A 13,462-nucleotide genomic window follows, 5' to 3' on the forward strand; every position below is an offset into this window, starting at 1 on the left:
CTCTGCTGGACCTAGCCTCTGATCCTGGAGAAATAACAGCTAGCCTCTCACTTCTCTGCTGGACCTAGCCTCTGATCCTGGATACATAACAGCTAGCCGCTCACTTCTCTGCTGGACGTAGCCTCTGATCCTGGAGAAATAACAGCTAGCCTCTCACTTCTCTGCTGGACCTAGCCTCTGATCCTGGATACATAACAGCTAGCCGCTCACTTCTCTGCTGGACGTAGCCTCTGATCCTGGAGAAATAACAGCTAGCTGCTCACTTCTCTGCTGGACCTAACCTCTGATCCTGGATAAATAACAGCTAGCCGCTCACTTCTCTGCTGGACCTAGTCTCTGATCCTGGATACATAACAGCTAGCCTCTCACTTCTCTGCTGGACCTAGTCTCTGATCCTGGAGAAATAACAGCTAACTGCTCACTTCTCTGCTGGACCTAGCCTCTGATCCTGGAGAAATAACAGCTAGCTGCTCACTTCTCTGCTGGGCCTAGCCTCTGATCCTGGAGAAATAACAGCTAGCCGCTCACTTCTCTGCTGGATCTAGTCTCTGATCCTGGATAAATAACAGCTAGCTGCTCACTTCTCTGCTGGACCTAGCCTCTGATCCTGGATAAATAACAGCTAGCTGCTCACTTCTCTGCTGGACCTAGTCTCTGATCCTGGAGAAATAACAGCTAGCCGCTCACTTCTCTGCTGGACGTAGCCTCTGATCCTGGAGAAATAACAGCTAGCTGCTCACTTCTCTGCTGGACCTAACCTCTGATCCTGGATAAATAACAGCTAGCCGCTCACTTCTCTGCTGGACCTAGTCTCTGATCCTGGAGAAATAACAGCTAGCCGCTCACTTCTCTGCTAGACCTAGTCTCTGATCCTGGAGAAATAACAGCTAGCCGCTCACTTCTCTGCTGGACCTAGTCTCTGATCCTGGATACATAACAGCTAGCCGCTCACTTCTCTGCTGGATCTAGTCTCTGATCCTGGAGAAATAACAGCTAGCTGCTCACTTCTCTGCTGGACCTAGCCTCTGATCCTGGAGAAATAACAGCTAGCCTCTCACTTCTCTGCTGGACCTAGTCTCTGATCCTGGATACATAACAGCTAGCTTCTCACTTCTCTGCTGGACCTAGTCTCTGATCCTGGAGAAATAATAGCTAGCTGCTCACTTCTCTGCTGGACCTAGTCTCTGATCCTGGAGAAATAACAGCTAGCCTCTCACTTCTCTGCTGGACCTAGTCTCTGATCCTGGATAAATAACAGCTAGCCGCTCACTTCTCTGCTGGACCTAGTCTCTGATCCTGGATAAATAACAGTTAGCCGCTCACTTCTCTGCTGGACGTAGCCTCTGATCCTGGATAAATAACAGCTAGCTGCTCACTTCTCTGCTGGACCCAGTCTCTGATCCTGGATAAATAACAGCTAGCCTCTCACTTCTCTGCTGGACCTAGCCTCTGATCCTGGATACATAACAGCTAGCCGCTCACTTTTCTGCTGGACCTAGTCTCTGATCCTGGATAAATAACAGCTGCTCACTTCTCTGCTGGACCTAGTCTCTGATCCTGGAGAAATAACAGCTAGCTGCTCACTTCTCTGCTGGACCTAGTCTCTGATCCTGGAGAAATAACAGCTAGCCGCTCACTTCTCTGCTGGGCCTAGCCTCTGATCCTGGAGAAATAACAGCTAGCCGCTCACTTCTCTGCTGGATCTAGTCTCTGATCCTGGAGAAATAACAGCTAGCCGCTCACTTCTCTGCTGGGCCTAGCCTCTGATCCTGGAGAAATAACAGCTAGCCGCTCACTTCTCTGCAGGACCTAGTCTCTGATCCCGGAGAAATAACAGCTAGCTGCTCACTTCTCTGCTGGATCTAGTCTCTGATCCTGGAGAAATAACAGCTAGCCGCTCACTTCTCTGCTGGGCCTAGCCTCTGATCCTGGAGAAATAACAGCTAGCTGCTCACTTCTCTGCTGGACCTAGTCTCTGATCCTGGAGAAATAACAGCTAGCTGCTCACTTCTCTGCTGGACCTAGTCTCTGATCCTGGATAAATAACAGCTAGCTGCTCACTTCTCTGCTGGACCTAGCCTCTGATCCTGGAGAAATAACAGCTAGCCGCTCACTTCTCTGCTGGACCTAGCCTCTGATCCTGGAGAAATAACAGCTAGCTGCTCACTTCTCTGCTGGACCTAGTCTCTGATCCTGGAGAAATAACAGCTAGCCGCTCACTTCTCTGCTGGGCCTAGCCTCTGATCCTGGATAAATAACAGCTAGCCGCTCACTTCTCTGCTGGACCCAGCCTCTGATCCTGGATAAATAACAGCTAGCTGCTCACTTCTCTGCTGGACCTAGCCTCTGATCCTGGATAAATAACAGCTAGCTGCTCACTTCTCTGCTGGACCTAGTCTCTGATCCTGGAGAAATAACAGCTAGCCTCTCACTTCTCTGCTGGACCTAGTCTCTGATCCTGGATAAATAACAGCTAGCCGCTCACTTCTCTGCTGGACCTAGTCTCTGATCCTGGATAAATAACAGCTAGCCGCTCACTTCTCTGCTGGACGTAGCCTCTGATCCTGGATAAATAACAGCTAGCTGCTCACTTCTCTGCTGGACCCAGTCTCTGATCCTGGATAAATAACAGCTAGCCTCTCACTTCTCTGCTGGACCTAGCCTCTGATCCTGGATACATAACAGCTTGCCGCTCACTTCTCTGCTGGACCTAGTCTCTGATCCTGGATAAATAACAGCTGCTCACTTCTCTGCTGGACCTAGTCTCTGATCCTGGAGAAATAACAGGTAGCTGCTCACTTCTCTGCTGGACCTAGTCTCTGATCCTGGAGAAATAACAGCTAGCCGCTCACTTCTCTGCTGGGCCTAGCCTCTGATCCTGGAGAAATAACAGCTAGCCGCTCACTTCTCTGCTGGATCTAGTCTCTGATCCTGGAGAAATAACAGCTAGCCGCTCACTTCTCTGCTGGGCCTAGCCTCTGATCCTGGAGAAATAACAGCTAGCCGCTCACTTCTCTGCAGGACCTAGTCTCTGATCCCGGAGAAATAACAGCTAGCTGCTCACTTCTCTGCTGGATCTAGTCTCTGATCCTGGAGAAATAACAGCTAGCCGCTCACTTCTCTGCTGGGCCTAGCCTCTGATCCTGGAGAAAATAACAGCTAGCTGCTCACTTCTCTGCTGGACCTAGTCTCTGATCCTGGAGAAATAACAGCTAGCTGCTCACTTCTCTGCTGGACCTAGTCTCTGATCCTGGATAAATAACAGCTAGCTGCTCACTTCTCTGCTGGACCTAGCCTCTGATCCTGGAGAAATAACAGCTAGCCGCTCACTTCTCTGCTGGACCTAGCCTCTGATCCTGGAGAAATAACAGCTAGCTGCTCACTTCTCTGCTGGACCTAGTCTCTGATCCTGGAGAAATAACAGCTAGCCGCTCACTTCTCTGCTGGGCCTAGCCTCTGATCCTGGATAAATAACAGCTAGCCGCTCACTTCTCTGCTGGACCCAGCCTCTGATCCTGGATAAATAACAGCTAGCTGCTCACTTCTCTGCTGGACCTAGTCTCTGATCCTGGATAAATAACAGCTAGCTGCTCACTTCTCTGCTGGACCTAGCCTCTGATCCTGGAGAAATAACAGCTAGCCGTTCACTTCTCTGCTGGAACTAGCCTCTGATCCTGGATACATAACAGCTAGCCGCTCACTTCTCTGCTGGATCTAGTCTCTGATCCTGGAGAAATAACAGCTAGCCGCTCACTTCTCTGCTGGACCTAGTCTCTGATCCTGGAGAAATAACAGCTAGCCGCTCACTTCTCTGCTGGACCTAGCCTCTGGTCATGGAGAAATAACAGCTAGCCGCTCACTTCTCTGCTGGACCTAGCCTCTGATCCTGGATAAATACCAGCTAGCCGCTCACTTCTCTGCTGGACCTAGTCTCTGATCCTGGAGAAATAACAGCTAGCTGCTCACTTCTCTGCTGGACCTAGCCTCTGATCCTGGATAAATACCAGCTAGCCGCTCACTTCTCTGCTGGACCAAGCCTCTGATCCTGGAGAAATAACAGCTAGCCGCTCACTTCTCTGCTGGACCTAGCCTCTGATCCTAGAGAAATAACAGCTAGCTGCTCACTTCTCTGCTGGACCTAGCCTCTGATCCCAGATAAATAACAGCTAGCTGCTCACTTCTCTGCTGGACCTAGCCTCTGATCCTGGATAAATAACAGCTAGCTGCTCACTTCTCTGCTGGACCTAACCTCTGATCCTGGAGAAATAACAGCTAGCCGCTCACTTCTCTGCTGGACCTAGCCTCTGATCCTGGAGAAATAACAGCTAGCTGCTCACTTCTCTGCTGGACCTAGCCTCTGATCCTGGAGAAATAACAGCTAGCCGTTCACTTCTCTGCTGGAACTAGCCTCTGATCCTGGATACATAACAGCTAGCCGCTCACTTCTCTGCTGGATCTAGTCTCTGATCCTGGAGAAATAACAGCTAGCCGCTCACTTCTCTGCTGGACCTAGTCTCTGATCCTGGAGAAATAACAGCTAGCCGCTCACTTCTCTGCTGGACCTAGCCTCTGGTCATGGAGAAATAACAGATAGCCGCTCACTTCTCTGCTGGACCTAGCCTCTGATCCTGGATAAATACCAGCTAGCCGCTCACTTCTCTGCTGGACCTAGTCTCTGATCCTGGAGAAATAACAGCTAGCTGCTCACTTCTCTGCTGGACCTAGCCTCTGATCCTGGATAAATACCAGCTAGCCGCTCACTTCTCTGCTGGACCAAGCCTCTGATCCTGGAGAAATAACAGCTAGCCGCTCACTTCTCTGCTGGACCTAGCCTCTGATCCTAGAGAAATAACAGCTAGCTGCTCACTTCTCTGCTGGACCTAGCCTCTGATCCCAGATAAATAACAGCTAGCTGCTCACTTCTCTGCTGGACCTAGCCTCTGATCCTGGATAAATAACAGCTAGCTGCTCACTTCTCTGCTGGACCTAACCTCTGATCCTGGAGAAATAACAGCTAGCCGCTCACTTCTCTGCTGGACCTAGCCTCTGATCCTGGAGAAATAACAGCTAGCTGCTCACTTCTCTGCTGGACCTAGCCTCTGATCCTGGAGAAATAACAGCTAGCCGTTCACTTCTCTGCTGGAACTAGCCTCTGATCCTGGATACATAACAGCTAGCCGCTCACTTCTCTGCTGGATCTAGTCTCTGATCCTGGAGAAATAACAGCTAGCCGCTCACTTCTCTGCTGGACCTAGTCTCTGATCCTGGAGAAATAACAGCTAGCCGCTCACTTCTCTGCTGGACCTAGCCTCTGGTCATGGAGAAATAACAGCTAGCCGCTCACTTCTCTGCTGGACCTAGCCTCTGATCCTGGATAAATACCAGCTAGCCGCTCACTTCTCTGCTGGACCTAGTCTCTGATCCTGGAGAAATAACAGCTAGCTGCTCACTTCTCTGCTGGACCTAGCCTCTGATCCTGGATAAATAACAGCTAGCCGCTCACTTCTCTGCTGGACCAAGCCTCTGATCCTGGAGAAATAACAGCTAGCCGCTCACTTCTCTGCTGGACCTAGCCTCTGATCCTAGAGAAATAACAGCTAGCTGCTCACTTCTCTGCTGGACCTAGCCTCTGATCCCAGATAAATAACAGCTAGCTGCTCACTTCTCTGCTGGACCTAGCCTCTGATCCTAGAGAAATAACAGCTAGCTGCTCACTTCTCTGCTGGACGTAGCCTCTGATCCTGGATACATAACAGCTAGCTGCTCACTTCTCTGCTGGACCTAGCCTCTGATCCTGGATAAATAACAGCTAGCTGCTCACTTCTCTGCTGGACCTAACCTCTGATCCTGGATAAATAACAGCTAGCTGCTCACTTCTCTGCTGGACCTAACCTCTGATCCTGGAGAAATAACAGCTAGCTGCTCACTTCTCTGCTGGACCTAGTCTCTGATCCTGGAGAAATAACAGCTAGCCGCTCACTTCTCTGCTGGAACTAGCCTCTGATCCTGGAGAAATAACAGCTAGCCGCTCACTTCTCTGCTGGCTATTTCGGTTCATACCTAGATCCCAGCTCCCCTGTGTCTCTTCCTGTTGTTCCCTTCCTAACTCCCTGTGATTGCTTGACTTCGTTTCTGACCTTCCGCCTGACCTTTGACTATCCGATTTGGTTGATGATTTTGTACTGGGTTGCTCGTTTGGTTCTGACTTGGCTTGTTCACTATTCTATATTGTGTTTGTCTGTCCTGTTTTGTGTTCCACATATACATCATAGGGAACGCCTTCATGGTTTTCCGCGGCTACCCAGGGCCGACTGAGGCAAGTAGGTAGGGACAGTGGGGGGGTTAAGACCTAGGGCCCAGAGTCTTGTCTTGTCCGTACCTCCCTGTCCTGACATTTGGGGTGTATAGTTGAGAGAGTATGTGATAGTGGCGTAATGCTGCGACTTTGGAGTGTTAGATGCAGTCAGGCATGTTCCCTGCTGTTCCCCTTATATACCCAGCCATGCTTCCCCTGCTGTCCTACATACACCCAGGCATGCTTCCCCTGCTGTCCTATATATACCCAGGCATGCTTCCCCTGCTGTCCTATATGTACCCAGGCATGCTTCCCCTGCTGTCCTATATGTACCCAGGCATGCTTCCCCTGCTGTCCTATATACACCCAGGCATGCTTCCCCTGCTGTCCTATATACACCCAGGCATGCTTCTCCTGCTGTCCTATATGTACCCAGGCATGCTTCCCCTGCTGTCCTATATGTACCCAGGCATGCTTCCCCCGCTGTCCTATATACACCCAGGCATGCTTCCCCTGCTGTCCTATATACACCCAGGCATGCTTCCCCTGCTGTCCTATATGTACCCAGGCATGCTTCCCCTGCTGTCCTATATATACCCAGGCATGCTTCCCCTGCTGTCCTATATGTACCCAGGCATGCTTCCCCTGCTGTCCTATATACACCCAGGCATGCTTCCCCTGCTGTCCTATATACACCCAGGCATGCTTTCCCTGCTGTCCTATATGTACCCAGGCATGCTTCCCCTGCTGTCCTATATGTACCCAGGCATGCTTCCCCTGCTGTCCTATATGTACCCAGGCATGCTTCCCCTGCTGTCCTATATACACCCAGGCATGCTTCCCCCGCTGTCCTATATACATCCAGGCATGCTTCCCCTCCTGTCCTATGTGTACCCAGGCATGCTTCCCCTGCTGTCCTATATGTACCCAGGCATGCTTCCCCTGCTGTCCTATATGTACCCAGGCATGCTTCCCCTGCTGTCCTATATACACCCATGCATGCTTCCCCTGCTGTCCTATATGTAACCAGGCATGCATCCCCTGCTGTCCTATATACACCCAGGCATGCTTCCCCTGCTGTCCTATATGTACCCAGGCATGCTTCCCCTGCTGTCCTATATGTACCCAGGCATGCTTCCCCTGCTGTCCTATATACACCCAGGCATGCTTCCCCTGCTGTCCTATATGTACCCAGGCATGCTTCCCCTGCTGTCCTATATGTACCCAGGCATGCTTCCCCTGCTGTCCTATATGTACCCAGGCATGCTTCCCCTGCTGTCCTATATGTACCCAGGCATGCTTCCCCTGCTGTCCTATATACACCCAGGCATGCTTCCCCTGCTGTCCTATATACATCCAGGCATGCTTCCCCCGCTGTCCTATATACACCCAGGCGTGCTTCCCCTGCTGTCCTATATACACCCAGGCGTGCTTCCCCTGCTGTCCTATATACACCCAGGCATGCTTCCCCTGCTGTCATATATGTACCCAGGCACGCTTCCCCTGCTGTCCTATATACACCCAGGCATGCTTCCCCTGCTGTCCTATATACACCCAGGCATGCTTCCCCTGCTGTCCTATATGTACCCAGGCATGCTTCCCCTGCTGTCCTATATGTACCCAGGCATGCTTCCCCTGCTGTCCTATATGTACCCAGGCATGCTTCCCCTGCTGTCCTATATACACCCAGGCATGCTTCCCCTGCTGTCCTATATACACCCAGGCATGCTTCCCCTGCTGTCCTATATGTACCCAGGCATGCTTCCCCTGCTGTCCTATATGTAACCAGGCATGCTTCCCCTGCTGTCCTATATGTACCCAGGCATGCTTCCCCTGCTGTCTTATATACACCCAGGCATGCTTCCCCTGCTGTCCTATATACACCCAGGCATGCTTCCCCTGCTGTCCTATATACACACAGGCATGCTTCCCCTGCTGTCCTATATACACCCAGGCATGCTTCCCCTGCTGTCTTATATACACCCAGGCATGCTTCCCCTGCTGTCCTATATACACCCAGGCATGCTTCCCCTGCTGTCCTATATACACACAGGCATGCTTCCCCTGCTGTCCTATATACACCCAGGCATGCTTCCCCTGCTGTCCTATATGTACCCAGGCATGCTTCCCCTGCTGTCCTATATGTACCCAGGCATGCTTCCCCTGCTGTCCTATATGTACCCAGGCATGCTTCCCCTGCTGTCCTATATGTACCCAGGCATGCTTCCCCTGCTGTCCTATATGTACCCAGGCATGCTTCCCCTGCTGTCCTATATACACCCAGGCATGCTTCCCCTGCTGTCCTATATACACCCAGGCATGCCTCCCCTGCTGTCCTATATGTACCCAGGCATGCTTCCCCTGCTGTCCTATATACACCCAGGCATGCTTCCCCTGCTGTCCTATATGTACCCAGGCATGCTTCCCCTGCTGTCCTATATGTACCCAGGCATGCCTCCCCTGCTGTCCTATATACACCCAGGCATGCTTCCCCTGCTGTCCCATATACACGCAGGCATGCCTCCCCTGCTGTCCTATATACACCCAGGCATGCTTCCCCTGCTGTCCTATATACACCCAGGCACGCTTCCCCTGCTGTCCTATATACACCCAGGCATGCTTCCCCTGCTGTCCTATATGTACCCAGGCATGCTTCTCCTGCTGTCCTATATGTACCCAGGCATGCTTCCCCTGCTGTCCTATATACACCCAGGCATGCTTCCCCTGCTGTCCTATATGTACCCAGGCATGCTTCTCCTGCTGTCCTATATGTACCCAGGCATGCTTCCCCTGCTGTCCTATATACACCCAGGCATGCTTCCCCTGCTGTCCTATATGTACCCAGGCATGCTTCCCCTGCTGTCCTATATGTACCCAGGCATGCTTCCCCTGCTGTCCTATATGTACCCAGGCATGCTTCTCCTGCTGTCCTATATGTACCCAGGCATGCTTCCCCTGCTGTCCTATATACACCCAGGCATGCTTCCCCTGCTGTCCTATATGTACCCAGGCATGCTTCCCCTGCTGTCCTATATGTACCCAGGCATGCTTCCCCTGCTGTCCTATATGTACCCAGGCATGCTTCTCCTGCTGTCCTATATGTACCCAGGCATGCTTCCCCTGCTGTCCTATATACACCCAGGCATGCTTCCCCTGCTGTCCTATATGTACCCAGGCATGCTTCCCCTGCTGTCCTATATACACCCAGGCATGCTTCCCCTGCTGTCCTATATTCACCCAGGCATGCTTCCCCTGCTGTCCTATATGTACCCAGGCATGCTTCCCCTGCTGTCCTATGTGTTGGCATCATTTTCTAAGGTGTCATTGATGACTTGGTGACCTCCAAGTGATGGAAAGAAGCATTTTTCTCCCATAGAATGGTTGAGCATCGTGTTTTGCTCTAATCGAATTTCGAGCTTTCAAATATTTCACTACAAGCTCATCTCTACTCCTCGTGCACTTGTGTCTCTTCTTATAGAAATTTCATGTGTACTCGTGTGTCCTCTTCTTGTGTAAGGGCCCTATTCCACAGGATGATTATGGTTCGGAAACCGTTAGATTGTTTATAATTGAACGATAATTGTTTTGTGTAATAGCAGACAACCATTAAACGACCAACAAGAAATCGTTGGTCGTTTGATAGAATTTGGACCTATTTTTATTGTTGATCGTTTGCAAATCTTTTGCGCATTGTTTAGTGTAATAAGACGTCATTCAGTCGTTTGCAGTAATGATGACAGGACGACTGCAAGAACGATCATATGTAAAGATCATCATCCGTGTAATTGGGTGAACGAGTTCAGGTCATTCGCCATAGCGGTCGTCTCAGATTGTTTTTCGTTAATCCTCAAAAAATCGCTTTGTGGAATGGGACCCTAATCATCATATTCTCATGCTACTTGCTCATTTTTCTCCTCTTTTTTTCGCAGTTTGCAGAGGTCACGGAGGACGGGTGTTTTTCTGCTAGTAAAGTCATCGATATGAGCCCAGAAGAAGCGTTTTATACGTAAAACGGCCGTCGCTCTGTTTATTTGTGGATAGTACCTGCTATTGATGCCTTCTATGTCCAAATAAAGCATCTTTTAACCGATTTTGGTGAGCTGCCGCCCTTCATCTTATCCTTTTGTGCAAAGACTCTACTGGACTGTTTTCTCAAGCTGAGCACCACCTACGGTAGAGTTACACCAACCAAGGGAGAGTCACGGTGAGGTCCAAGCTTGGTTTCCTAAAACTGGGGACAGTGCCAGCATACACATGTGAATCTAAAGTCATCGATATGGTTTGGACCCTCTTTGATTCTTTAGACCGCAGGTTCAGCATGAACTGACATTGATCCTAGTGATCTTACAGACCACCACGTGTGCCACAAAGAGGCCGCCGTACTGTCTATGGACTGGGCCATGAAGAGACCACCACGCTGTCTATGGACTGGGCCATGAAGAGACCGCCGTACTGTCTATGGACTGGGCCATGAAGAGACCACCACGCTGTCTATGGACTGGGCCATGAAGAGACCGCCGTACTGTCTATGGACTGGGCCGTGAAGAGACCGCCGTACTGTCTATGGACTGGGCCATGAAGAGACCGCCGTACTGTCTATGGACTGGGCCATGAAGAGACCACCACGCTGTCTATGGACTGGGCCATGAAGAGACCGCCGTACTGTCTATGGACTGGGCCATGAAGAGACCGCCGTACTGTCTATGGACTGGGCCATGAAGAGACCGCCGTACTGTCTATGGACTGGGCCATGAAGAGACCACCGTACTGTCTATGGACTGGGCCATGAAGAGACCACCACGCTGTCTATGGACTGGGCCATGAAGAGACCGCCGTACTGTCTATGGACTGGGCCATGAAGAGACCGCCGTACTGTCTATGGACTGGGCCATGAAGAGACCGCCGTACTGTCTATGGACTGGGCCATGAAGAGAACACCACGCTGTCTATGGACTGGGCCATGAAGAGACCGCCGTACTGTCTATGGACTGGGCCATGAAGAGACCACCGTACTGTCTATGGACTGGGCCATGAAGAGACCGCCGTACTGTCTATGGACTGGGCCATGAAGAGACCGCCGTACTGTCTATGGACTGGGCCATGAAGAGACCACCACGCTGTCTATGGACTGGGCCATGAAGAGACCGCCGTACTGTCTATGGACTGGGCCATGAAGAGACCGCCGTACTGTCTATGGACTGGGCCATGAAGAGACCGCCGTACTGTCTATGGACTGGGCCATGAAGAGACCGCCGTACTGTCTATGGACTGGGCCATGAAGAGACCGCCGTACTGTCTACGGACTGGGCCATGAAGAGACCGCCGTACTGTCTACGGACTGGGCCATGAAGAGACCACCACGCTGTCTATGGACTGGGCCATGAAGAGACCGCCGTACTGTCTATGGACTGGGCCATGAAGAGACCGCCGTACTGTCTATGGACTGGGCCATGAAGAGACCGCCGTACTGTCTATGGACTGGGCCATGAAGAGACCGCCGTACTGTCTACGGACTGGGCCATGAAGAGACCGCCGTACTGTCTATGGACTGGGCCATGAAGAGACCACCACGCTGTCTATGGACTGGGCCATGAAGAGACCGCCGTACTGTCTATGGACTGGGCCATGAAGAGACCGCCATACTGTCTATGGACTGGGCCATGAAGAGACCGCCGTACTGTCTACGGACTGGGCCATGAAGAGACCGCCGTACTGTCTATGGACTGGGCCATGAAGAGACCACCACGCTGTCTATGAACTGGGCCATGAAGAGACCGCCGTACTGTGTATGGACTGGGCCATGAAGAGACCGCCGTACTGTGTATGGACTGGGCCATGAAGAGACCACCACGCTGTCTATGCACTGGGCCATGAAGAGACCGCCGTACTGTGTATGGACTGGGCCATGAAGAGACCGCCGTACTGTGTATGGACTGGGCCATGAAGAGACCGCCGTACTGTCTATGGACTGGGCCATGAAGAGACCGCCATACTGTCTATGGACTGGGCCATGAAGAGACCGCCGTACTGTCTATGGACTGGGCCATGAAGAGACCACCACGCTGTCTATGGACTGGGCCATGAAGAGACCACCACGCTGTCTATGGACTGGGCCATGAAGAGACCGCCGTACTGTCTATGGACTGGGCCATGAAGAGACCGCCGTACTGTCTATGGACCACCATGGAAGGATTCAGCACCACAGGTCCCTCAGAGAATCTTGAGAGGGAAGCCGGGCAGCTTTGGGGGTCTCCACCATGCAGTTCATTAGTTTTACTCTGTGAAATTGCTAGATGTAAGTTGCAGGTCCAGACTGCCATGTCTTCCTCTCTGGTAGACCACTTCTTAGTTTTAAGGCCTATGTGCAACCAGGTTCTATCATGAATAAATGTGATATTTTGGTCTCCTTAATCTGGGACTCAGAGTTTGTAGATTTGAGAGGGTAACACCAAGCGGTGCAAGGAGATGTGTTGGCCATTCATGGGATATAAACTGTATCTCTTCCCCAGAAAGGTAAGTGCGCCCCCTGCTGTAGTGTATGAATTGCCTGTAAAGGTCCCCGGCAGGTTTGGTCGTTGGTTTAAGGAGTATGGGGCTCTCCCGATCGTCTACTGACAGAAGATGTTGGTGGAAATAGGGGTCAGGTGCAGATGGGTCACTCCTTCCTTTTGGGAGACATTCTGGCTTAGTTATTATATTGACTTCTAGGGATATAGCCTCCTATGGGTTGCACCAGACAGTGGGCCCTTTCCCTTTGGGGAGACAGCGGCTCCATCATTGTGGTCTATGGGGAGACACGTCCTGGGTGTGGTCACCACCTAATGTGATAGCATCTGATAGATTGATACCCCGGAGGTCCTGCTCCGTGTGGTATCAGCGGGGGCTAATAGACATCCAGGCCCCTCCAGATCGAATGAGGCAGAAGGCAAACTCTGATGGGAGCTGAGGTCAATGCAATGAGGGGACCGGCAGATATGTACTGTGGGGGGTCTGCGGCCATAGAGAGAGCGAGGGGCACACATAAGAATACTACTAATAATGGATAATGTATAGGACTTATACTCTGGATAGGAAACAAAGTGCAGAGCCTGCTTACACTGACCGATTATAGAATGAAATATTGGAGCTATATGATCCCAGCTCTAATATACAGGGTCATATGCTGTT

The 13,462-nt window shown here is 51.3% G+C and overlaps 1 protein-coding gene across 4 annotated transcripts in view; it reads left to right on the top strand.

Annotated features, from left to right (window-relative positions):
• Positions 1 to 10,385, top strand: part of ASPDH (aspartate dehydrogenase domain containing) — a 97,285-nt gene extending 86,900 nt beyond the window's left edge. For all 4 annotated transcript variants that reach the window (XM_069950013.1, XM_069950016.1, XM_069950014.1 and 1 more), the window contains one exon: positions 10,225 to 10,385. In XM_069950013.1, the coding sequence (XP_069806114.1) occupies positions 10,225 to 10,262 (38 nt within the window). In that variant the 3' untranslated portion in view covers positions 10,263 to 10,385. The remainder of the gene's footprint in view (positions 1 to 10,224) is intronic.
• Positions 10,386 to 13,462: the final 3,077 nt, after the last annotated feature.

This window comes from Dendropsophus ebraccatus, chromosome 13 (genome assembly GCF_027789765.1).
Source record: "Dendropsophus ebraccatus isolate aDenEbr1 chromosome 13, aDenEbr1.pat, whole genome shotgun sequence".
Classification (NCBI taxonomy): Eukaryota; Metazoa; Chordata; class Amphibia; order Anura; family Hylidae; genus Dendropsophus; species Dendropsophus ebraccatus.